Source organism: Clinocottus analis, unplaced genomic scaffold, assembly GCF_023055335.1.
Source record: "Clinocottus analis isolate CAN_PGR_092001 unplaced genomic scaffold, fCliAna1.0.p SCAF_13, whole genome shotgun sequence".
In the NCBI taxonomy this organism is placed as follows: Eukaryota; Metazoa; Chordata; class Actinopteri; order Perciformes; family Cottidae; genus Clinocottus; species Clinocottus analis.
The window spans coordinates 4,212,831-4,238,784 of record NW_027175854.1 but is presented as its reverse complement, the minus strand read 5'-3'; the positions used below and the strand labels follow the sequence as shown (position 1 = coordinate 4,238,784).

General features: G+C 40.4%; 2 protein-coding genes across 3 annotated transcripts in view; one reads left to right on the top strand and one right to left on the bottom strand.

Moving 5' to 3' along the window:
* The window catches only part of rai14 (retinoic acid induced 14), a 33,993-nt gene extending 16,830 nt beyond the window's left edge, over nucleotides 1-17,163 (bottom strand). Inside the window, exons 1-2 of the mRNA XM_068573554.1 lie at nucleotides 16,772-17,163; nucleotides 15,282-15,363 (exon numbers count right to left, since the gene is read on the bottom strand). Coding sequence (XP_068429655.1) covers nucleotides 15,282-15,317 — 36 coding nt within the window. The 5' untranslated portion in view covers nucleotides 15,318-15,363; nucleotides 16,772-17,163. The remainder of the gene's footprint in view (nucleotides 1-15,281; nucleotides 15,364-16,771) is intronic.
* Nucleotides 1,567-25,579, top strand: scarb2c (scavenger receptor class B, member 2c). 2 transcript variants are annotated; one of them, XM_068573557.1, is made up of 12 exons: nucleotides 1,567-1,651; nucleotides 19,556-19,713; nucleotides 20,214-20,358; nucleotides 20,931-21,122; nucleotides 21,300-21,391; nucleotides 21,702-21,821; nucleotides 22,108-22,286; nucleotides 22,426-22,544; nucleotides 23,126-23,199; nucleotides 23,572-23,623; nucleotides 23,768-23,920; nucleotides 24,336-25,579. In XM_068573557.1, exons 1-12 carry the CDS (start codon nucleotides 1,607-1,609, stop codon nucleotides 24,372-24,374), a joined length of 1,368 nt encoding a protein of 455 aa, XP_068429658.1. In that variant the 5' UTR covers nucleotides 1,567-1,606; the 3' UTR covers nucleotides 24,375-25,579. The 2 variants fall into 2 exon arrangements, with proteins under 2 accessions (XP_068429658.1, XP_068429656.1); XM_068573555.1 differs by lacking the exon at nucleotides 1,567-1,651 and adding an exon at nucleotides 18,636-18,844.
* The last annotated feature ends 375 nt before the right edge of the window (nucleotides 25,580-25,954 follow it).

Below are 25,954 nucleotides of genomic sequence, written 5' to 3'. Positions count from 1 at the left end.
TGTGGAACAAAAGCTGTGCAAAAAGCTGTGAACATTCTGGCAGCACACGTTTATCTGCTCTCCCTGCAACCATCTGTGCATATTAGGATGCGGCCCACTATTAGATTTGACCCGATAGCCTACTGACCTCCACCTCATAAGGGCGCTGAACTCTCTGACTCCAGAGATACTTGTGGTGGCAAACTGTACTCTATTTTCAGAGCGCAATACGCCGACAAGGCAATGGTGTAAATAGCCTCTGTGGCAAAAACCCAAATGCAATCACTGCAATACATTTTGCACAGCTGGTGGAAAATTGCTGGGCTATAAAAATCCCCTCCGTCACCGAAGCAGCTAGGATGACCCCTGAGCTCTGCAGCCGTAGCCCCAGTCATTAACGTGGACCAGTGAGGAAATTAAAAAATACTAAAATGTTGGTGTTTCTTTAAACTAAAAATGTGTGTGAGCAGAGAAATAGTTTTGCTTATTTGGCAAGGAGCTCTGGAAAATTGTTGCAGCCTCGTGATCCAAAGCCTCAAATCACTAAAGCGGGAGGTGATACTATAGGAGGAGGTGGAAGACGAGAAAGTCCTCCGACAAACTGGAAATAACGGATATAAAAACACTCGGCGCACTGACAGAGACATGTGAAAACGATATATGAATATACCAGGTGCCTCTCCATGTCTGTGAGGCGCATACTTCACCAAGTACTTCATCAAGTACGTTCAAAGATATCCAATACCAGAGAAAAACTTTGTTTCATTACACATGTACAGTGGTAGGAATATCAGCGATTTGAGTTAATGTGTAAGTTTTAACAGTCCGATTGCATAATCCCCGTATTATTGAAGATACTGGAAATACATCGAGCAGTAGCCTTTCACTTTTTACGAGCGCGTTTCTCGGAAACGTTTGGCTTGCAGCATTCCTGCATTTGCTCGTGTTTTGTCCATTTGCTTGTGTTTGTTAGAAAGTACCCCGTGGAGTTTTTGGACCACAAGCAGCGCTACGGGGCAATGTGTTCCCGAGTGAGCCTCAGTTGTGTTTGTATCACGCACAAGGACGCAAGTACAGTATGTGCAGCAGGCAATGTGACGCACATGCATGTAGCTGGCATGCAACTGACTGACACCTCACCTAAAATGTTGACCAACTCTGCCAACTTAAAAAAAATAATAATAATAAAAGAGAGTTCAAAAAGTAAATTATATAGTTTTGTAGAGTGACGCAAATGTTGAGAAAGTTATTTACTGAGTGAATAGATCAGTCAACGAGCTAAATAAAGATCTGGTTGGCTTTCCGTAGAGCCCAGTGTGATGTGGACCAAATCATTCACAAAAGGTATGACTTACACTGCGTGGAAGTCAAGGAAGCGAGAAGTCAAAGAAAGTGCGTCTTTCCGTAGTTGTGATTGATGTGAAGTGGAACATGACACAGCAGGAGATCACGTAAGCTATAAAAGAACACATCCGATATGGTGCTGTGCTCACGGAGATTAGCTGGATTTACCTCCAGAACGAGAGTTTGAAAAGTCTTATGATTTTCATTTAGCCAGTCATGTGTTATTCAAGCGGCATTCAGGGCACTGAAGCAAGCAAATGCTAAAAATAGGTCTGCTTTAGAGATGGAGCGATGGAAATATACAACTGAAGAAAATGGAAAAACACAAGTATGTACCCTTTTTTTGTTAGAGTTTTAAAGAAATCTTCAAAAGAAATGCACGCGGAACTTGGAGATTTGTTTGTGAATATTGTTCAACAAGTTACAAAGTAGTTCTCTTCTTATCCTACTTTGTAGACATCAGGAAGGGTGGAACTTGGTGCAGTAATTTATTGCCTTTATGATCCGGAAACAGCAGCAAAACAAGCCCACTCCTGTCCTCGACAGATTGAATAACGGGGGCAGTCGCATTTTGCAGATGGTGAGATGTTAGAAGTTGATTCAGGCTGCAGTTGAAGTCAAGCCTAACTTGTACAGGTTGCACTTTGTAACTTACAGATGTTGCATCTAATTCTTTACCGGGTTTGGAGACTCTGTATTTGCATGAAGTGCTCGCCAACTGAGCCGATTAAAACTAGATGGATCTGTATCTTTGCATTTCCTGGATCCAACTCTGAAAGTTAACTTCATCATTTGTAGTTCTGAAGCCCCGTGACTGACTAGCAACACGTATGTATTGCAGCCTTGCCTATTGCATGCTGTATTGTGCAGTTTGTACAAATCACTGAACATTGAGATCTCTGGAATGTTTTTAAAATATTTAGTATTTTACATCACAACATTTTCCACTCGGTGGCAAATATTTAATTCAGAGTATGAGACGGTTTTCAGAGTTGCTTAACCAGAGTGGCATATAAATAATGATATTGAAAAGTCAAAATACTTGTGCAAAGTCGAAGCGGAAGTTTATTCATTTTAAATACAGAGGTATGCTGGGAAAATGTCTCAAAGAGCAAAGATACAGGCTTTCAAATGCACCATGCCATGAAATTACTACCAGTGTTTATCCTTAAGATGCACCAACCCCTAATTTACAGAAAACCCAGAGGGGACAGAGCAGAGTTGCCCTGATTGATGGTTAACCACGTAAACCTGTCCAACCTAGAAGAGCATTGAGGAGAGCAACCTGGCAATTAGTAAGTTAGAGTCTGATTCACTGAGACAGAAAACCAGGAAAAAGGTATAAGCTAAAGCAGCATTTTTGAAACTTAAAGTCCAGTTGTCAGTACTGTATATTCTCCTGGTTCGGGGCTTTCTGTCATCATTAACAACACTGCCAGTAACACTCGGCAGACAGTATATTTGCTGCAGTAAAGATTTGTTCATGCTGTGGTTGGTTGTCCGTTGCTTTGACTCCAGAAACTGCAGCCGTCTACTCTGTGTCTTCTAACGACTGCCTTGTTGCTCAGCTATTGGAAAGCTTCATGGATCACCTCATACAGAAACAGTCTTCACCGTATGACACAAAAATACAGCACGGTAAGTGTTTTTAGAGCTCTCCACGGCAGCATTTACCGCTGGCAAAAAACTGTTTCTCTGAAAGTATGCAACTCTACAAAAGCTTTTAACCAAGGTTGTTACCTCAACTGAACCTCCACTATGTCTACAGAGTGGAGTCAACACTGTCAACCAGAATTATATGTACCACTACTGCTGTTATCACCATGCCATTTATTATTACCTTAAATGGTTTATATGACAAAGAAACCAGTTTCACAACAATTTGCACAACGCGGTTTGCTTTTAATGTTTCACACGTGTGTCTCAGAAGTGCACGCTCTCCTGCGTTCATGATCCATTTCAGTTGTTTCATATTGAGCAGGACTTCCTCTTTGTACACTGAAGCATCTCGCTGGTCACGCTCAAACTCATTTTCTGCGTTCGACTCATCGGTTCGCTGCAGCTCAACAAATATTCATTCTGCATTCAGGTGTAAATGGGTTGTGGGCCGGTCTTATTTTGATTCTTAAACACCGTAAAATAAACATATCTATTCATAAACTGCCTGATATTTGCAGTGAATGTTCTTATCCTGGTTTCATTGACACAAACTGCATGTAGGAGAAAAAACTGCAACGTCTTTGACCCCCTACCAACCAGCACTAATAGAACAAATTACAAGGGAAACACTGATGTACTGTATCACATGATCCGGCCTAATGGCTTCTGTGATTTGACAAAAAATGAAGGGCTGCCACGACGGAGCAGCGTGACATTGATAGCATTAGACGACAGGACATCGTAATGGACGGGTTGAAGTGGAGCGGAATGCTCCAGTTCAGTCCCACACACACACACACACACACACATCCACACACACACACGCACACAAATAGTGTCATCGCAGGGAGGCTGATGAAATAATCATGTGCTGGCAGAGATGGTGCAAAACCAGCACGGGCCTCGGCTCCAGCAAAAAGTGATTGAACAAAGTGTATTGAAGAGTTTTCTTCACTGAAAAAAAAAAAAAAGGGCATAAAGCAGGAATTCTTGCCCGTTTCGAGAGCGCAAATGTGTACCATAGTGCAGTGCGCCAATAGAAAAAAAAAAAGGATCTTCATGTCGTTAATTTTTCTGCAACAATTTCAACAAACACTATTATTAAGACAATCACTACCTGGTTTAAGTTTCTCAGTTTTGAGACTATGCTGCCTTTTTTTTCCAATGTTATTCGATTGTTCATTGAATATCTGAGAGTTTTGGATTGTTAGCAACACTCGCATTCATTTGGAGTCGTGGTTGTGTGATCACCAAATGAGTCCAATTTCACTCTTTTAACTCTGTTTTTGGTCTCTACCAACCCCTGAGGGACATAGTGGTCTCTTTAGCTGAATGCTCCACCAAGTTTACTGACTTTCTAACTGTGTCTGTCTGCTGTTTGCTGTTTGCTCCTGAGCAGGTATCGTGTGCAGTAGGCTTTGTTTTTGAACAGCTAAATCATGAGATGACACTCACTAAAAAGTTCCATTAGCAGAACACCGGTCCAATTCAGATGATAAAACTCTGTAAGTTCATCACTGGAAGCGACGCCCTTCACATATATGATACAGTTAATATAAAATACTGATTACAGCCACTTTCATGAAAATGATGGTTAGTTGTAGTCCCTGATGATGTTAAAGCTGCACACAGAGCAAAGAGTATGTCAATTACTATACAAACACCACACACTGGTTTTGTCGTTCAAAAGCGTCAAAACCAGTGTACAACACATAAACTCTAAATGACTTTGTTTGGACATCATCAGCTTGTATTGACTGCTGTTGGCTTAGCCTACATTGGCTTGCACTGGGCAGCATGGGGTTTAACCCACATTGGTTTGCACCAGCAATAAATCATGGGCCACTAATCCTGTGATTATAAACCAGTAAGACCACCGTTGTTCTGTGTACCACCAGGAAGTGAACAGGATCTCACTTCCTCCCGACTGCCGCCCGGCCTGTCCGCCTCTCTTCAAGGTTCTCCCTCTCGTTCCGTTTTCTTGTGCTGTGATAAGTGTGTTTACAGTGGGATCAGGGTGCGGACGGTAGTGTGTGTGTGTGTGTGTTGTCTCTCGGTCTTTAGCCCGACCGTCATTAAAACACACAAAGAGTCAGCTGATAACACTAAGTGTTTCCTGTTTGTCCAGGCGTGAGGTTTGCTGCAAAAGCAAGCAAGACGAGAACAAGGAGCAAGAAAGCTGGAGGGGCGAGGAAAAGAGAAAGCAATTGATGAATTGGTGGAGTAGTGTTGAGAGGAAAAAGGAAACGGAGACATTGGAGTGGTATAAATTATGTTCAGTGTTTATATTCTGCCTGTTTGTGGTCATATTCTAATGAGTCATTGTCCCAGAGTCCCCTCCTCTCCTCTTATGTCTCGCATGTGTTAATCGTTTTTATCCATTTGAGAAGCCTTAAAACCTAATTATGGAATCACACCTCCAAACATCCAGTGATTACTTGGCTTTTAGAATTAATTGCAAAGAAAACAGATGCCCATCAAGAGTGTGTGACCGTTTGTTCACCCGAGGGTTTTTGCATAAACACGCTCGGAGTGTTTTTGCTGCGTCTCTGAACTTCCTCGGTTCTCTGAAGGAAAAACAAACTAAGATCGGAAAGCAGTGATTCCTCCATCACAGTCTGTATGTTTGTACAGTGCAGCCGCTGGGAGCAGGTGGAGTTTAACTGAAAAAAATGTTTACTTTACAAAACCTTTAGTGTTTCCTTTGAAAAGAGGCGAAAAAACATGTTTATTGATCTTCAGATAAAAAGGTGTTTGTTCATCTTGGATTTTCATCGGTAGTCCTGTTTGCCTCCATCACATGGAGAATACATGTTGTTCCAATGCAGCTGCTTATTCACCCATTTTAAAACCAAGTTAAGCTACTTATACCTGATAAGCAAAGGACACAGAAGGCCCTTTTATTATTATTTGCCAATGAGCCCAACATTTCCCAGGAAATATTTCGAGTAGAAACATGTGTGATGTTGTTTAAGGTTAATTTGATTCGTCAGTGGCAGCAGGAGATGAAACATAACCGTGACCATTTTCATGGTGACCTGAGGAGTAACTGTGAGGAAGTCTTACTCTGGACTGAAGTGTGGGGCAGAGCACAGATTAAACAACTGGGCTTGGTTGAGCAAGGAAAAGTAAAAACTTGGACATAAGAGTAGATACTAAGTATTATTTATGAAGAAAATACACAGACTGATGGAGAGGAAATACTGAAAGGAAATGGAAAAACAAACAAAGCAGCACACAATTATTAGGATAGAAATACAGAGAAACTGTCATGATGGCCTTTCTTCTCACGGGTTCCCAGAGAGAGGAATCAACATGACCACATAAGCATTAAGTTCTCCCTGGGATTACATAAATGATAGATAAAGACAAATAAATGCAGAGAGAAAGGTCAGCTGGGAGGTGAGATGAACAAGCGGCATTCAGACTCAACTACGGAGAGAACTAACAAACGTACAAGTTACAAGAATACTCTTTGTTTGGGAGACAGAAGAGGGCAGTGCAAACAGGAAGTAGAGGAGCGTGAACCATGGACAGAAGAAAAAGGACAAGAAACCGTGAAGGAAAGGTTGACACATATACAATATCTCTGCCCTTTGATCAGCAGTGGCTGTTAACTTCAAACCCCTTATCTGCAACAAAGCAGATGCTCAAATGTCCTCGAACAATACATCCTTTCTCTCGGGCCACAGCTGAAACCGCTTACTGTCCTCTGTAGCGCGCACACACAGACTCACACACACGCGCACGCACACACACACACACACAATAGTTTACTAGACATTGAAACTCAAACCCAGAAGAAGAGAGTTAGGAGACAGAACTGTTAAACAAAGACCAGATGGTTTCTCTCATGATGAAAGATTCTGCCATGCATTTCACAATACTGCCCAAACTGGACCACACATAATGAAATTAATTTACATCAGAACTTTTTTTTTCTCATTTAGCAACTTTTTTTTTTAAGATCTTCTGCAATTTGACGCTCTAAACTGGGGAACTTTGGTGCAGTTGGTATATTGTGTGTTTATGGACACCAGCAGACAGAAATATGTATACTTATTTATTTATTTTTCCTTAATAAACCTGGCACCTACGTTACCAACAATGCAACTGCACAAACAACAGCTCGATGGGCTATTCGGATGCGTTCTGCTGGTAGCAGCTAATGCAGCCTTTATAGGAGATTTGTCACATGATGTACTCTCCTTGGTCTGTAAACAGACTTCTAAAAAAATCAATTCTTCTGCTTTGGAAACACTATTGACAGCCATGTTAAATAACAACCCTGTAAACAGCCTGCCAAGATGCTTCTTTGCGTCTATTTTGCAATTCAAATGTAGAAAGTTGGTTTTACGTCTCTCCATTAAGTTAATGCGTAATGCAGTGTCGTTGAGACTGAAGCAAGTAGTATGGAAACAATTAAGCACCGTGTTTATGCTTCACAATATTTAAGAATAAGACTGTTCTGTCCTAAAGTGTGTGTGTATATATATATATGAAACGATAAACTGAAGATACACATTATTGTTTTAACAGTCTCTTTTTCTCCATCTGTCTCTCAGCTGTACCACTGATGACTTGGCATCATCACTATCCTCAACAGAAAGGAAAACAAAACTGTCAGCATGTCATCCATCAGCCCCCCCGACCCTCTTCAATTCACTTCAGTGTCAGAGCTTGAAAATACTCCCATTAGTGGACATTTCCTTTTGACCTTTTCTAATTACCTCTTATTTGACTGCTTTAACTCGTACTGCTCTCATAAACAACTGGTGCAGTTACGAGGCCACCGTGACTCTTGGGAGTTGTGGAAATAAAAAAAGTACATTTACGTTGTGCATTACAGGCTGCCACAACGACACAAGCGCTGCTACATGTACACTATCTTACTGCTCAAACTCTTTACATACACATGTGAACACCGCTCTTTGCATTTAATTCACTTGATGCAGAAGTCCGGCATGAGACATTTCATGTGTGCAAGAAGACCTCGAGTAAAAAATAGCCCTCGTGCAACACTTCCTCCTGACACAAATAGCCTTTCCTGCCCTATAAATAAACACTGCTTGACTTGGAAAGCAACCAGCCTCATTATGCTGGAGGTCTGCTCATAAAGTCAGTGGAGTAGGGCAAACATACTGCAACCTTTTCTTCACTTGGGAATCAGGATAGTTCATGCATGTGGCAGTGGAAAAAAAAAAAAAAAAAAAAAAAAAAAAAGTCAAATGAAATGATATATATACACACATATACACGGTGTCATAAATCCTTCTGTTGAGCTCCAGGGACAAACTTTTGTGAAAACAGGAAAACAGTGTCTGTCTGGCTCCTCTACTTTAAAGTTGTATCCATAAAACTGTCTGTCACTTTTCCATGACTTAAATCACGAGCCGGAGCTGAAAACACGCAAAAGTCTGCGAGCAGAAACAGCCCTTGGAAGTACACTACAAATCCTTCATGGTCTCTCATGAAGGAAAGTTCTCATGGGGTTTTTTCAGGTGAACTGAATCTAACCCTTCCTCCATCCATCTCCAAGCATGAATATTGTTCCAGTAGTTTGGCGCAGGCCAAACTAAACAAGCCGCCTGGGGGCGGGGAAGCCAGACTGACCTCCGCGCTCATATAGGGTTTCTTTCCACCTCACTTTCTTCCCAACTCTCTGGTCCTTTATCTTGTTCCTCATTATTCCTTTATCTTCATCTCGCTTTTGTTATTATTCTTCACAACTCCTCCCCTTTTTCTACAACCTCTCAACTGAACTCTCCTCATCCACCGTATCTGCTTTTGTCTCTCTCTCTCTCTCGTTTTCTCTGGTGCCGACATCATTATCAGTGATTAGTTACGTCTCACACCATTACTTCATCTACATGTAATTCTGAACCACGTCGTCCTGTGAGTCATGGTTCCCTGGACGTACAGACGCAGCTTTTCTTAAGAACTTTAAACTCACACTGATAAATATATCTTCACAAACATATTATCATTCGCATATACACAGGCAAATACATAAAGCGGCAGACGAGGACCTTGCATCATGTCATCACGCCCACACCAGTAAACAAACAAGTCCATACACAAACACACACACCCACACAAAAATGAGCATACAAACGCATGCACCGACACAGGGCTCCCACCCATCTGCTTTCACCACGCTCAGTGCTTCATGCATTTGCTGACGAGCAGGTTTCCTGACTGTCTTTCTGTATGTACACAGACAATAAAGAATGAAATAGATCCCATGGGCAGTTCCTGCTTTAATTGGATCCATGTTTAAACAGGCTCCAAGCCGTCTTCCTAAGCCTTCGCTAGGATTCATTTAAACTACTTTAAGTGTGTGAATTGAAAATCAAAAATCAATAGTGAAACTTTAGGATAGCAACCACAGTGACTATTGCTGTCAAAAACTTCCACTTAACAACTTGCAAAGCCAGTAGAAACCGAGAGGCTGGACTTTCCAGCGAGACCCGATCCATGGTATAGGGAGTCAAAAATAACATTTGGCAAGATGACATTTACTTTCTGCTTATGTCAAGATTGATTTATTGCACTCATGACAACAGCTGCTCTAATACCTTTTAATGTGCCACGAAAAGCAGTGGAGAAGCTAATACTTAGGAATGTTACCAGCAATCATGTAACGTGACAGTGCCGAGGTGATTAAATAAGGTCTTTGGTTAACACAAGCTTATGAGTTTTAAACGTTTGGTTCTACTATATTAAACATGTCAGTAGATATCCCCCTTGAAGTTCTGACGCGGTATTGTGTCTTTAAAAGTGTCTAAATGAGACTACAAAACGTCGTCGCGCCGACTCGTCTGGTTTCACGTCCTTGTGTTTGTACTCAAACTCATGCAGCCGTGGTGTAGTTTGATCACAGCCTACGTTGTTACTTCTGCCGATTGCATTCCCGTTTCAAAACTCGTGAAAGTATCGCAAACTTGCGTCTGCCACAGATCTTATTTTCTGCAATACTCCAACGGAAAGAGCACTTTATTTTTTTTGATGCGGTGCTTCATGGGTGGGCCTATGAACTACGTCAAAAAGTCTTGTTTTCTTCGACCAACAATCCAAGACGCAAAAGATGTTTCAGTGTACAATTCTAAGTAATATAAAATGGAGAAACACAGAAAATCGTCACTTTTGAGAAGCTGAATCCAGACAATGTTTGGAATTTAGAAAATAGCTTAAACGATTAATCAATAATCAAACAGGGGAACTGATTGACTTTTCAATAACTTCCTCATTGTTTCAGCTTCATCTCTGTTCATGTACAACAGGCACACACCCTTCCTCCACCTCCTCTCCCAGATTAATGCTGGGCTGTCGCTGAGGTTTTACCATCGCTACCAGCCCCAAAACCGTTTCTCTACACCCAACCGTGCCATGCCAAACCGAGTCAGGCTGGGCCAAACCAGACGGAGCCCAGTAGCTGGGCTTCAGTTTAAAGAAACCTTCTCCCCCTCCTGACCTGAAATGTTTTCATCTTGGTTCAACCATGTAAAGCCCTTTCTAACTTTATTTTGAAAAGCTATTTATGAATAAAGTGTATTACTATCATCATATCATTATAAAGGATGCTGCATTATTGTGCTCCTAAAGAAGCATTTGTATTGCGTGACAGTATGGGTTCAGTTTTAATGGAAAAAGAAGGGTGTAACATGTTTTCCCCAATGTGCTGGAAGGAGGGGAAATATGGTTTCATGTTTTCAACCACACAAGTTAGTTAAGTTTTTTTTTATGCCTTCAGATGATCAGCATGTGATTCTTTTGTTGCAGTGCTGCTCCAGTTAACACAACAGACACATGTCATAACTCCTCATAATAAGGACTTAGTTCCTACAGTATTCACATAGCTTCATTCAGATTATATTAAATTTGAAGAAGTGCCAAAAATGAAAACAAAACGCAAAACGTGCAGTTTAGTCTCAAGTGTCGTGTAACACAGATTAATTGAAGCCATGAAACAGCTGTGTTGAGTGAGAGGAGACAGCATAATCCACACTTCAATTAGACACAGGGAGGCTGGGTGCGAAGGGTGTGTGTGTCTGCACGTATGCTGTGGATACCGGTCTACGCAAATGGATGTGAAAGTGTGTGTGTGTGTGAAAGCCCCGAGTAATCCTGCTTAGTCTAGCTGCTGGGGCGGGGGGCAGGTTTATGTAGTGTGACAGTATGAGGGGCTGGGTGAGGGTTTAATACCAGAACCACTCTGAACAATAAAATACACACGTACTAACAAACACTGTGTGTGTGTGTGTGTGTGTGTGTGTGTGCGCGCATGTGAGCAATGTGCTTGGGGGATGGTCGTAAGGGGCTGAGAGTAAGATAACTGTGTCAACAAATTAACTCATTTAGAGCAGCTCTGCTGAAAACAGCAGGGCCACGTCGTTAATGTGGTCTCAAAGGGTCGACGCACACTACGAGATTTAATTAAGATTTTCTCAAACTAATTACACATGACTGTTTTTACGATGATGAAGGTCGTTTCAAGAAAAATATTATGTTGGTAGAGTGATTGTCTACACTATAGAATGGACTTGTCGTTTTACAGTACTCCATGTTGGGTATCACAGAGAGTACGATTTAGTGCTGCTCATCAAACCACAATAACTTTTTCCTGTTCTTCTTTGCTTCTCAACCCAAATGGGTTGGGAGCATTAAGTCCTCAAAAGTACCAAAAGCTAGAATTAAATGTTATCAACTTATTCTTTGATGCGATTGTTCTAATTTAAATGTTGATTTTAGACTGTCAAAATGATCGTACAGCTGAACATATGAACACTGAACATGAAACAAAGCAACGTAAGCGTTTAAAAAAATGATGCCTGGTTTGAAAACAACAGAGAAAACCATGTATTAACATTATCTCTGACAGCTGATTGTTCAGACACGGCAGAAGTAAAATGCCTGCAAGTCTCCCTGTGGCTGATGGCCAACCCCATTCCCAGAAACCAGATTACAGCGTCTGCTTGTCTTAAACACTGCACACACACGCACACACACACTCATCATACCGACCGTTTGGCCAAATAGGCTTAGCTGAAATGATCCACAAAAGAATCCCAAATTGTCAAGGATGTATTCCAAATGCATATTCAGGCAGACACAGACAGAAACAACACTCCAACACAGACACAGAGTCTAGCAGACACACAAACATTTCAGAACACACACACACGCACACACACGCACGCTTAAAAGAATTCCTCTGATTCACTTTGACCTTGTATAACTACAAACCTGCTTGAAAGTGGAAAACGTCCCACCACAACACGGCCGTGATAATCCCGGTGCAGAAAGAAATTGTTATTACTAACGATGGATAATCTGTGAGAAAATCGTTCATTCAGTTCTCAGTCAATCTTTTTTTAATGCCGCGATAAAGATGTTTGATATCGAGGTTTAAACTGCGTTTTTACACTACTTAGTCTTCCAGTGCAGCGTTTCAGAAAGCCGATCTACTTAACCCGGCGACACGTTCTGCTGAGTCTGCACAGTTTTAAGATAATTTACGTGGTAATTCTGCTGCCAAACATAGATTTGTGTAACTATCAAATATGCTGAAAGGTCAAAAACACAAGAAAGGTCTAAGAAAGATCTGTATTTAAATTTTTTTAAATAGCGATTAAGTTACATGATGAAAAGTGACATGTAACGTTGTGCATGACAGAAGTTGAGTTGTTCATTAGCTAGTGGTATAATTAAGTTTATTATCCAAACCCCAAGATATCATTTATGACTCTCCCACAGCATCAAATCAAAACTTTGAGATGTGTTTTGCAGAAATCAGTTACACATGTTCCTGCAGCTATGTACACAATCAAGGCCATATCATCCCGCTCAACACGAGCTCCTCTACCGCCTGCGTCACATTGAAGTGAAAGCACTTCTTCTTTTATTACCTTGCAGGCCTGATGTACAGAAGGTGAGTAAAGGTTGCATTCACTTCACTGGGCTGGAGGTGGATCCCCAAAGGGAAGCATTAGGAACAGATTTGACTACGGCACAGATTCCATTACACATGATCTGGAAATGTCTTTACTTCATAGTACAGCTATGTACGAAGGCATTACGTTTCTTTTATTTTGTTTTGAGTTGGGGGGGGGGCGGGACATTCCTGAGAAATCAGTCACTGAAACAGCCTAAAATAGAACCAAAGACATATTTGCTTTCTATTATAGTTGTTCTGGGTTTCTATAAAGAGCAATGGAATGACGATTGGCTCAGAGGATAAACATGCTGGCCTGTGAAAACATCTTTCTGCAACTCTTAATGATGACCATTAATGTCAATTATCATGGGTGCATTACAGTTCGGACAACATTTTACCCAGGTTTCCTCTGCATCCAAAACTAAAGTGTACTTCAGTGAATTCAGTTTTTTAAAAGTATATCTATGGCTCTTTTTTTTTTATTTATTAAAAAGATAATGATCTTTGGTCCAAACTTAGAATATAATTGGGAGAGATGCTTTGAATTAGAAGTAGACATGCTTTTGCAGTCAGACGTTATTAAGTTATTTAACTCTAAAACAATAATGCCTCATTACGGTCATTTTATTATGTGATGCGTGTTCAACTTGAACGCAAGAGAGCTGCTGCATCAATTAAAATAGTTCTAAGCGTTTGTACAACACTGGTACAGATCAAGAGCTCAATTGTTTCCTTTCCCCAAACAGCACCATATCAATGCACAAATACAAAAACAGGGATGTATTAAAATTCATAAATGAACCGAAAGATAATTAGACAGTAAGGCTATCAAAGTGCGACGGTGTGTGTGGGTGTGAGGTTTGCAAAGACACGCACGACTGTGAATGGCTTCAGTCGTGTTTCCAAGCAACATGCACATCCACTGCGCTTCCCTTTCTTCTCTCATGCCGCCTACGACCGGCTATTTCAGTGACGACAAGCGGTCCACTCCAAAAGCATCCATCTCAACCGCTTTACAACTCTCGCTGTAACGCTGGTTTCGCCTTGCTAAAAACACCCAGGCAAGGTGAGACAGCGACCATCCATGTTACGCACTCAGGAGGAACTACTGTGACCTTGCTGCCCAATTCTGGACTCAACATTTTCTCGAACAATGGACGCTATTGTACTCGCCAACATAGCTGCAATAACTTACTAATATCAGTAGATCCATGTAAGATGGCAGGCTGTTAAAGATGGAATAACTTAGGATAAATTGTTGTTCTTCCTCTTTCCTACGTACATGAATTTGCGTCTGTATTTCTTATAAATAGTTTTAATTCTACATTGTAATGTTCCTCTGGATGATCTCTTCAAAAGCAGAAGTACTGCTCGCCACACATCGTTGCACTAGTTACGCCTTGCAGTATATTGTGGCTATAATTGAGTAAACGCAGGGATGTACTCCACCTAATTCTTCCTCTGCTGGATGGCATCGCTCTCAACAGAGCATGACATTTAACCAGCGCTCATCATCCTGCCCTGCCACACACTCCTAATCTCATGGAAACTGTCCACATGAACCAAGTATCTCATTTAGTCGGCATTCGTCTCTCCATTTGCCAACTTCTCTACTTCTGACACTCCCTCATCCCATAAAAACGTATCCCATTCATCCCAACCCTCCAGCTTTTTCCTGTCTGGCATTTGGCTCTGTGTCATTACGGTCACTGTGACAACAGATGAGTCAGGCGCTGTGGAGACGCCTCACTTCCTGTGAGTGTAGAGTATCTTAGACTGTGACCGAATGAATGACCAAACTGACGTTGAAACATTCCTCCCTAAAGACTGATTCACAGTCAGCAGATCAAATCCTCATCTGGGGCGATGCCGAGTCAAAGCATCTTACGATATTTGTGGTCTTTGTCGGAACAATTGCAACACATGTGGAACACCTTCCAAAGAGACTCAACATGTCTGTATTAAAGCTGTGTGTCATATTGCTGACACCATTGACCATGGTTTCTCAAACTCAGGGCTCCGCTTTTAGATCCTAAAATTCTCATGGCACCCGCAATCAGCGATGACAAGTTGTCATGTGAAATTGAGGAGGGCATACGGTTTACAAGAGCACAGGGGAAGCTCGAAATGGATCGCACAGGCATTGCGATTAAAATCTATACATGTTATTTTCCCAGCCTATTTATTACTCCTAAATAGCAAAAATGTCAACAACCAGCGGGGTGCTGCTGACCCAAGGTTGAGGAAGTCTTCCATAAATCATCCGCAACTGCTCAAGGCATACATACACAGACACTGACTCAGCCATGCAGACATACACATGTGCGCACATGGTTGCATGAACAAGTGTTACAGTACTTACATCAGTTTTCCTAAACTTTGCTTTGAGGCTCTTCATGTTCAGTCCGGTCCATGCAGTCAAACACTCAGTCACTCAGTCAAGGCTGTGAATAAAAGAGACAGATGTTTAAACTCAAGCTCAGTTATGTTTGCCTCTATTTTACATGGGACTTTGTGTTTCTGGAAGACTACACAACATGATTTATGTGACCCTATATGACAAGTTACAGTCAATATGAGGTGCAAATGTACAGTGCGGCAGTGAGGGTTTACAGCCTAAATAAATCAACAGTTTGACACTGTCAAAAGCAAATGTGTACAATGTTTTCATAATGAGTTGGATGATCACAGCTCCTCTATTTGATCTGGAATAAATCTCAATGATTCCTTTCCAATCAAGGGGTAGTTTTGGGAATGGACTTTGCGTAACACTTTTGCATTTCTAAGTTAAACCCGTTGTTGAGAATGGTATCCGGCTCTGTATTGTTTCCTATGAGGATGTTTTAAATTACCACAGAACCCGTGAGGATGTCTGGTGACTGTGTTTTTGGGCAATCGCCTCTCACATTTTCCAATTTTTCATGCCTGAAATGACCGTCAGTGATTTAATAGCAAAATAGCATTCCAGTCAAGATTAGTCTACTCACACACTTCATCATTATTATTATTTCCAGGTCCCTCTTGGTCTGCTTGTATTTCAACCCAGAGAACCATGCAAGCAACTTGAGCCTCTTTGCAAAGATACTGGTAGTTAGGTTGTGAAGGAATAATATTAAAATATGTGCTTTCGTCAAGGTTTTGCAGACACAAAGCACAAGTAAGAAAGAGTTATTCCGATTTCAAAGAGTCTTTACGTGGGCTTTGGTTTTATTAGGTGGGCGCATCAAGGACAGACATGCCTTGGCTCCTCTGGCAGCATTCAAGCCAACGAGATTAACATACATTTGCCTGCCACATCCAAATCTCCACGTTCTGTAAAACACCAGCAGCTCATTAAGGACGTATGTGTTGAAAACTGAAGAGAATAAGTGGCGGTGGATCGCGAACCCATCAGAGGCGGATTCGATAAATGTGAAACAAATATGTCTCGCGTTTAGACAGCAAACTTAACTACTGAATCAATCAAACGTTCAACTGGACCACGAATTAAGTCGGCTGCTACCAACAAACATTTCAGAGCAGAGTTTATCACGTAGCTACTTGTGCATATTTGCATACTGCCCACCTCAAACAATGGAAGTTATGCGAATGCATGCACAAACACGGCAAAGGCTGCAACTCGTTTAGCACAAAAAAGTATCAAATGCGCGCGACTTGCATCATTGTGCACAATCAATCGGATTGGGCACTTTGTACCAGGAGCTTTACCCGTTTCATTTTACAACTGAGACTTACAAACAGTTAGTTCCGAGGCTTTTTTTTAAAAAAAATGTATTTTTTAAACGACGAACCATAATTTTGACCCAACAACTAATGTTACATACATGACATGGAATCACTGGACACACTTACCCGGTTGCGAGTCGCAGGAGGGCTGGACACAACACACACAAAAAAAAAAAGAAACTGACACACAACCGCGTTTTGTGCCAAAAACAGAGCAGCTACGGAGCCCGGTGAGCAAACAGCGAGCCGTTGTTGTCGAGCAGCAGGAGGAGGATGCATAAAGAGTAGAAAACAGTGCGCCCCAACACACTGGCCCGGCTCGGCCCGCATACATTAACGCTTGTTCACTTACTCCTGCCTGTCTCTCGCTTTCGGGACTCAACTCATAGGCTCTTGTCCGGTTTAGGAAAGTGACGTCACTCCCCCTGTGCTCTCGTGACCGCGGCGAGTGAGCACTCTGCTTTTCTCCATTGTGCCCCATTCACGTTCTGGTTAAAGGGGTAGGGATTTCCCACACAGCTCACACAGCCGAAAGACAGTTAATTGGAACGTAGTAATAAAAATACGTCGTACTCATTTAGGGACATCTCTTTTTTTTTTTCAATTCACCACAGTGTGTGTTTCAGATTTTGGACCAGACCCCTTAACTCCCATGAGCCTTTAACTTCAAACTTCCAGGCTCCAAAACATTGGATCATATGTCTCATAATGCAGCTCAGGCTTGACAATAATTCACAAAGGACCATATTCAGCTTTATTTTATTTAAAAGCTATGCAGCAGCCGTCTCATCATCTCTAAGTTTGAGAAACAGACAGTCAATAAAGTCGTTTTGAGGATTTATGTCGCAACAGCACTGCAATGCAATTTATTAAAGCAGGTAAGAACGTGTCTGAGCTGCATGGTTGTGCTGTTCATGCGTGGGATAATGCCACCTGGTCTACGTCACTGCCTGTGGGTCTGGTATAATACACAAAAAATATATTATTTTGTTAAGCCATTCATGTGCATTTCAGTATGTGTCGTTCATTAATTGCATGTGGTGGTCTATTTAGGTTGTTTGAATATGTTTCCTAAATAAGCTGTTTATGATTTTTCATAAACAGTTTATAGCAAACATCCAGACCATTTTTATTGTGAAAGCGTATTGTATTGACCGAGTTTACTAGTGAAGTGTTTTTTTTTTTAAAAAACAGTATCTTTGAAATACTGTATTGTGTATATTCCTGTCTAAATAATCAAAGAAAGGTAAATGAGAGAGAGAGAGAGAGAGAGAGAGAGAGAGAGAGAGAGAGAGAGAGAGAGAGAGAGAGAGAGAGAGAGAGAGAAATTCGCTCTATGGTTAGACTGCTAAACCGAGCTGTGGTCCCTTTTATACACAATTTGGACTCAACAGGTATGACTCCAGTTTATAGACCAACAAGAATGTTTGCAGTTGCATTAAGTTTTAGTAGCTGTTAAGACAGTGTCATCTAGTGGAGAAGCAATTTACTACATGATTGTTCTGTATTATGAATAAGGTAAACGTTAAAAGTGTAATACAAGCCAAACAAACAAAGGCGATTGTCATAAGCCTTTAAGATAGATAATGATAATAATGTTACATACATACGTTTATATATACATTTATACAATGTATCAACATGACCTATAGAATTGTGAGATTTGATAAAAGACGTCACTGTGTTGCGATTAAAAACAAAGAGTAATGATCTACAAGACAGATATGTGTTCTACATTTGCTCTTCAACAACCCGCTAACGTGGAGGAGGCTATGTTATCTATTTTATTCTTATGAATGTTTATTCACTGTCGTATTTTAACATGTTCAAAGACAACTTGCGTTAAATGACCATTTCTAATAAAAAAAAACAACAGCTCCCGAGTGTATTCTTCACGGTTTCGTGCTCCAGTAAGCCGTCGTCGAAGAAAGCGGAAGTGGTAACAGGAGATTATTTCATTCCGGATGTGACTCTTTGCTCCAGCGAGAAGGTTCCCGTGTCATCAAAACAAAAACAGCACTCGGGCACAGGCAGTAGCTATTGTCATTGAGAGCTACTGCCTTCTGCTGTGTCACCATGTTGCTGAAATCATGTTGCATTTACAGCATCGGATTGTTTTCCATTCTTATTTTGCTCTCGGGCATTGTTTTGGTCCTGTCTGGTCTGTTTCCACGTCTCCTAAAATCGGTGGTAAAGAAGGTAAACATTTTATTTTGCATCACGTCTTGTAACAACTACAGATAATCGCTACGTGAAGTAACGCCAGACATTTCGGTGAGAGTTCATCTCAGGTGGCGCGATTTGGCCAAACGGCGGAACACAGACTGCTTTGTTTCGATTTCGCCACTAATTAGTTTCACATTGATAGGTGTTGTCGGGGAGCTTTAACCCTTTAACGCCCGGTCCTTAGCTGTTGTAAAGTTTAATGTTAATGTTTTACTCAGAACTTACATGTAGATAATAGACATGTTGTGACTTCCAGCTCCTGCCAATACTGTAATAAACAACTATTTACTCCTATGAACGAGCGTTATGCTCACGTTATATCTGGTGCTGTTTGGGGCGTGGTGGGGTGTAGCATGTATTTTCATATCAGTTTGGTATGCACTTTAAAATGAAATATATAGTGATTATTTTATATTTTACCAGCATTCACATTATTACCATAAACCTAGTTGTGAATACTTACATGTATAAATATGTGACGTACCACTTACAGTCTAATCCTGCGCTTTGTGATCTCCTCTTTGCCCGAATGTAATGACCATGACCGGAAAAGAGTGCATTGACCACTTGCAGCTGTGTTTGTCATATGATGTGAAGACAGCTTTGTCAGCAGCAAACTATTTTTTCTTCGGTTGCACATCATTCTCGCTGGACAAATAACTCTCTGCTTTTTTTCCCCCACAGGAAATCGTTTTAAAGAATGGCACTGATACGTTTGAGGCCTGGGAGAATCCACCGGCTCCGATTTACATGCAGTTTTACTTCTTGAATCTGACCAACCCCCTGGAGGTGCTGGATGGGGATAGGCCCGCTGTGATAGAGATTGGCCCATACACTTACAGGTGAGTAAGGGAAAGGATAGAGACTTACTCTCCTTTTCTTTTTCTCCTCATGTATTTAATAAAACAGAAGTGCAGATGGCACAGAAAGAAAAAACACAGGTCTGAATGAGGGGGATGCAAACAGTGTTGCGATCAAGATTCCTCTTTCTAAACTTCCATACATGTATGTAATTGAACTGCAGAAGACCAATCAATTCAGTAAAACATTTCCAAACCAACTTACCTACTGATTACAGGTCATACAATGGAACAAAGTCTGTTATCTGTCAAGGGAGAAAAGTGCAAAATCACTGATGATTAGTTTAACTGCAACACAAAAGAAAGGACCCAAAGATACACAAAAGTGTTGAACATGACAGCAAAAGGTTGGAGATACTGCATGCACATGTACAGTAAATGTGAGATTGTTGGCCAACGGTTCATGTTTTTTATTCATATTTCTTGAAGTGAACAGTTAACTTATTTCAACATTAACCCAGTTGTTCTATGTTCCTGCACAGAGAGTACCGGCCCATGGAGCAAGTGGACTTCCAGGATAATGGCACTAAAGTCGCCGCTGTCAACAATAAAACCTACATATTTCAGCGAAACATGTCCCGAGGCCCTGAGAGTGACCTCATCAGGACCGTCAATATTCCTGCAATGGTGAGCAGCAATCTCGAATAATCTGATAAAACTTGATTGAGTCACAGTAGTATTCTTTTCTACTTGTATTTATTGATTTTATTGGCAGCAACATACAAACAAGGAAGATGTGTTGTTTTATTTTATTAATGAGTATTTAGTATGTTATAATATTTTAAAGTAATATATTATATTTAAGGTTCATGATGTTTATAATTCATACGATTTTTTTCCCCGGTTTCTACTGATTATGAAACTATATTTGACACAGAAACTAATTTGTACACTTTACAGTTTGGTACATATCTAGTTGTTTTTGTCTAATAATCTTATTCTCTTCACTCCAGCACAAACATCTGTTGTTGCTTTATTAGATATGATCCTTTTACGGTTAAAAAAATATAGTGAATGATTTATTGTAGCACTGAGATCGATAATATGCAACGCTGTGGCGCTGTTATGTGAACTCTCGTGAGTATTAAAAAAAAGGTTATTGAAGTAAATGATTCATTCCATTACATAGTTGTCTTTATGGAACTTGTGCAATTTAGCTTTTTACACACCAGTTCGTCTTCCCTTCTATTTCCTGGTAGACGGTGATGGAGCAATTCAAGGACCATTCGATTATTGCCAATCTGATCTCCTCCTACATGAAGTCCACGGGAGAAGGCCTGTTCACCACCCGCACAGTGGGAGAGCTGCTCTGGGGATACGAAGACGGCCTGCTAAAAGCGCTCCAAATCCTACAACCTGATCTGGATGATGTTTTCGGACTCTTCTATAAGGTTTTATTTAAGCATATGAATACATTATTATACATTTTGTTCAGACTGGAGTGTTTATTTATACTGGCTTAAAATAAAACTCAATCATATATAAAATAATTGCACATACATTCCATTATAATCCCATAAAATCAAGTTTGTTTGTTGAACAGCTGTCTTCTTTTTTTGCCCGTACAGAGCAATGGTTCCAGCGATGGTGAATATGTCTTCTTCACTGGTCAAGAAAACTACAAGGACTTTGCCAGAGTGGATACGTGGAATGGAGACAGGTAATGGTTTTCACTCACCTCCAGCAAAATAGATCACACTGAGTGAATGACAATGATCTCTGGCCCCGTAAATCCAATCAGTGAGAAACATTGACGACATGCAGTTTACATAGACGAGTGGGATTACACAAGTGATTGTGTCAGTACCACAAAGGCATATGATCAATGCTTGGTCATATTTACTTATCTGCTCTTTTAACTGTCTGTTTAAAGGATACACATTATAGATACCTGACACTCCTGGGTTTTAAATCATCCTTTTCTGAAATGATACAAAACACAATATTATTTTGTGTATGTGTGTGTGCAGCAAACTGAGTTGGTGGACTTCTGATGAGTGCAATAAGATCAACGGAACCAATGGAGCGTCTTTCCATCCAATCATCACAAAGGATGAGACTCTCTACATGTTCTCCTCTGACCTGTGCAGGTGAATACCGTGCTACTAGACGTGGGATTGGGCATGCACCAAAATCATAATATATATTTACGTTTAGATGAAGCTCAAGGCAATGCTTTTTCAAAGTGGAGCCCCCAAATCTATTAGGCTTTTTAAAGGGGCGAAACATTGAGTTCTATGAGTAGTGGCATTTGACCAGAAACCTATGTAAGGGTTTCTTTTCTTCTTTCTTTTCTTCAGAAGCTCATGTACATAATGTATTTGTTGCACTAAAGAACGGTATTTCTGTTAACCAGCATCTGACTCTGTTTGCAAGGTCTCTGTACGTTCTGTTTGAGGAGGAAGTGACAGTAAAGGGGATCCCTGGGTATCGCTTCAGTCCCCCCAGCATGGTTTTTGCCAATAATACCGTGAACCCGGCCAACGCAGGCTTCTGTGTCCCCGCTGAAAACTGCCTGGGCTCCGGGGTGCTAAACGTCAGCCCATGTAAACAAGGTAGGAAGTGCAGTGAGCGGCCGTTTCATCGTGTCACTTCGGGAAACGTTCTTCAGAAAGCTGTTTCATCAAGTAGTTTTTCTGACTCTGCCCAGTATCTTTCATGATGGTATTTTCACTGAATCTTTTATGTGTCTAGGAGCTCCCATCATCATGTCGTCACCACACTTCTACCAGGCGGATGAGAAATATATCCAGGGTGTATTTGGCATGAGTCCTCAGAAGGAGCTGCATCAGACTTTGATTGATATCAATCCGGTAGGACTTTTAACTTGAATGTTTAAAAATCCTTCCACAACATAAAATAGTTTGTCTCTGGTGTTTTTCCCCTCACAAGAAAAGGTACATGAACAAGTTTCAAACTATATGTAATCATCTAATTACACTCATTTTATTTCAAAAGTTTAACAACAGGAAAAAAGATGTCTGCTCTTTCACTGAAATGTCTGCGTGTGCTCTGGAGATTTCAGGTTTCCACTTCACACTTTCAAACTCTACCACAGATGCATTTGTCGTATTCTGCACATATCAAACATCCAATTGAAGTAACAATAAGAAAAACACATTTTTGAGCCAAGGGCGATTTTAAAGTTGAAGTTTTAGGTTAGGGAAATAGCCCTCAAATCATCTCTGCCAACTCCACTCATAAAGTACATTTACTGTAAAATGTAAAAAAGATCTTGACCATAATACACACGGCAGCATGTGGTATTGGTGCAAAATGTTCTGTAATGAGGCAGAAATGTCCGTACAACAGGAGTGACAGGTGTGTTTCTAAATCTGCACGCAGATCAGTGCCGTGAAGTTTCTCTCAAACTGAGTTTTACTCTGTTTTGCAGCTCACGGGGCTCATCATCCAAGCAGCGAAGCGGCTCCAGGTCAACGTGCAAGTCGAGAAAATCCCCAGATTTGAGTAATTAGCTCATTCCCTTCATACGTCTCTTATTACGGCACCTTTTGCCATCACCCCACACTGTGTTGGCCTAAACTAAACCCTTTTAGTCTCGGAAGGTTGCCAATAAGATAAGTATAAAGCAATCATGAGTACGAGTGAACTTTTGGACAGTCGTGGCTCACTTGTTATTCGTTTACTTGGCATCTGAAGGAATAAACAATCTTAAAAACATCTTGAGTTCAAACCTAATCCATGTTGTCGAACTTCATGGAGACAAATTAAACGTATGCTTTCATAGGTGAATTATTTTTTAGAATACCAATCAAGATAATGCATGTAAATATATGACAGTGGGTAAAACATTGGGAATAATCTTATCGTTCCTTTCAGTCAAACAGGAAACGTGGGGACAGTGATCTTTCCTGTGGTTTATCTCAATGAGGTACAAAAACGCACAAAACACACCAAATCATCACTCAGTCATAAATGACACAAAGGGCAGAATATCAAAGTACTGTGTGTTTTCTTTGCTCCGTTTTTGATGTTGAGCTGAACCCCTAATCTCACTCTCGTGTTCTCTTCTCAGAGCGTCGTCATTGACGACGCGTCTGCCAGGAAGCTGCACAGTATCCTGGTGGAGCAGAACGTCGTGGTGAACGTTCCGTTCATGCTGATTGGTCTGGGCATCGTTCTGGGCGGAGTCTTCATGTTCCTGATGTGTCATCAGAAGGTCCCTGTGGTGAGCGTTTGAGACATTGATGAGTTTGTGAGGTCATTAGAGCTGGAACTAACAATTACTTTCATTATTGATCAATCTGTTGATCATGTGTCTCTTTAGATTTATTTCTTAGTCCATGGAACATCAAAACAAATTGTTTTGACTGACAGACAGTACAAAAGACAAGGATATTGAAGTTGAAATATATAAAACGCAGGAAAACTATTTTTATATTACTGTAATGATAAGCCAATTATCAGAATGTTGTATTAATTATTGACATTCTGATGATTGACTAATCGATTACATAAAATAAATAGAAAAAAAAGCACAAAACAATCTTTTAAATGACATTTTTTTTAATAATAATAATAATTACACATGTTTTTCAACAATCTCTCAAATTAACATTTTTGTGTCTGGTTTTATTTTTCAGAGCACTGCAGCTGAACGGCAGCCCCTGCTCTCGTCGTAGCACCATGCGCACGTGAAGACGGTTGCCATATTTGCATTAGAGGGTTCAGTGATCGGTAAATTTTGCCCATAACCCCCAAGAAATAGTTTGAATTATGAACCACAAGCCCACATTTGAATTAGTTTTTTTAATCCAACGGTGAAAAGGTTTGTTACAGGGATGGGGTTAATGTCTACCCTTCAAATCAGTTTGTTTTTAAACTAAATCTTATATCTCAAATTATTATATTTTAACTCATGGGATTAAATCGACTACCAAATCTAATTTAAATTGTGTGTGTGTGTGTGTGTGTGTGTGTGTGTGTGTGTGTGTGTGTGTGTGTGTGTGTGTGTGTGTGCGTGTGTGTGTCCATCCGATGAATGGCTATTGAAGGAATAATTTCAGCCTGTTTCTTTTTTTTTTTAATGGGTCAATAATTAGTTTTTAGCGTGGTCTGGTAAGTTGATGCATCAATAAGAAGAGAGGTTAGACAGCTGTTTCATGCAAGAGAGAGATCAATATTTCACGTATTTGTATTGTCGCAAAACATAAGCAAAGTGTAAGCTGTGCAGAACCATTGCATCATGTTTTATTACGGATGAATAATCTATACTGAGCTGCGCTTCCTTTTTAAAACTATGTACACTCTTGTTACCTGCAGTGGAAATCCACTAATCCACAATATATGAATAGTGTAATGTGAACTCACATCCAAAAGTATTAAACAATATCAGTATGAAGGGAATGTTTTTGTTTGGTGCACAGAACGATATCTTCCTTGGCCTAATCGTAATACTTTTCCATAAATGTGTGATTTTGAATTTTTCTATTCATGTTATCCTAAAATCCATGTCTGAACAGTCTCATGTTGGTGAAACTACTGATAAATGTGTTGACAAATAGAAAAATGTTTATTTTAACCACTCGGAATTGTCCATGAATTGTACGGTTAAATGCTTCAATTCTAAACAGCCTTGTTTCTGTTTATTGTATCTTTACTTCAAGTTTACCACTATTTCACACACATCACTGACAGGTCGCCTTCTGTTCATTTTGTTTTGGTCTTTGTTAATATACAACAGAGATTATGGTTTACACTACTACTCCGACATAGTAAAATCAATATGTAATCACTGTTTATGTACTCTCAATAGGTCACATATAACAAAAATGTGCACATTGTCTTGCCACTTGCTCCAACTTTAATAAATCTGTTGTGCTTCACATTTTTTTGAAGGTGTGTTTGTATTTCCTCCTCCACAAATTGCAAAATGTTTTACTGAAGGGATGAATAGTTTGTCCAAAGGCATGAATCACCTTCTGACTAACTTCAGGGCCCGGTCCCACGAAATGACACACACACACACACACACACACACCTCTTGATTTCAACAGATGAATCGTCATAACTAATAGTTGTACATTGCATTCATTAACCCGCTGTATGTAAATAATTACCTTTTGTTAACACTTGGCGTTCTTCTGTGAAATTATAACTCTTCATAGAGTAGCTAGTCCACGCCAAAACATATTTTCAGCAGTAACTTCACATAAAATAACAATTAGTGTTTTTTATCGATATGTCACGTTGTTAGCAAGGT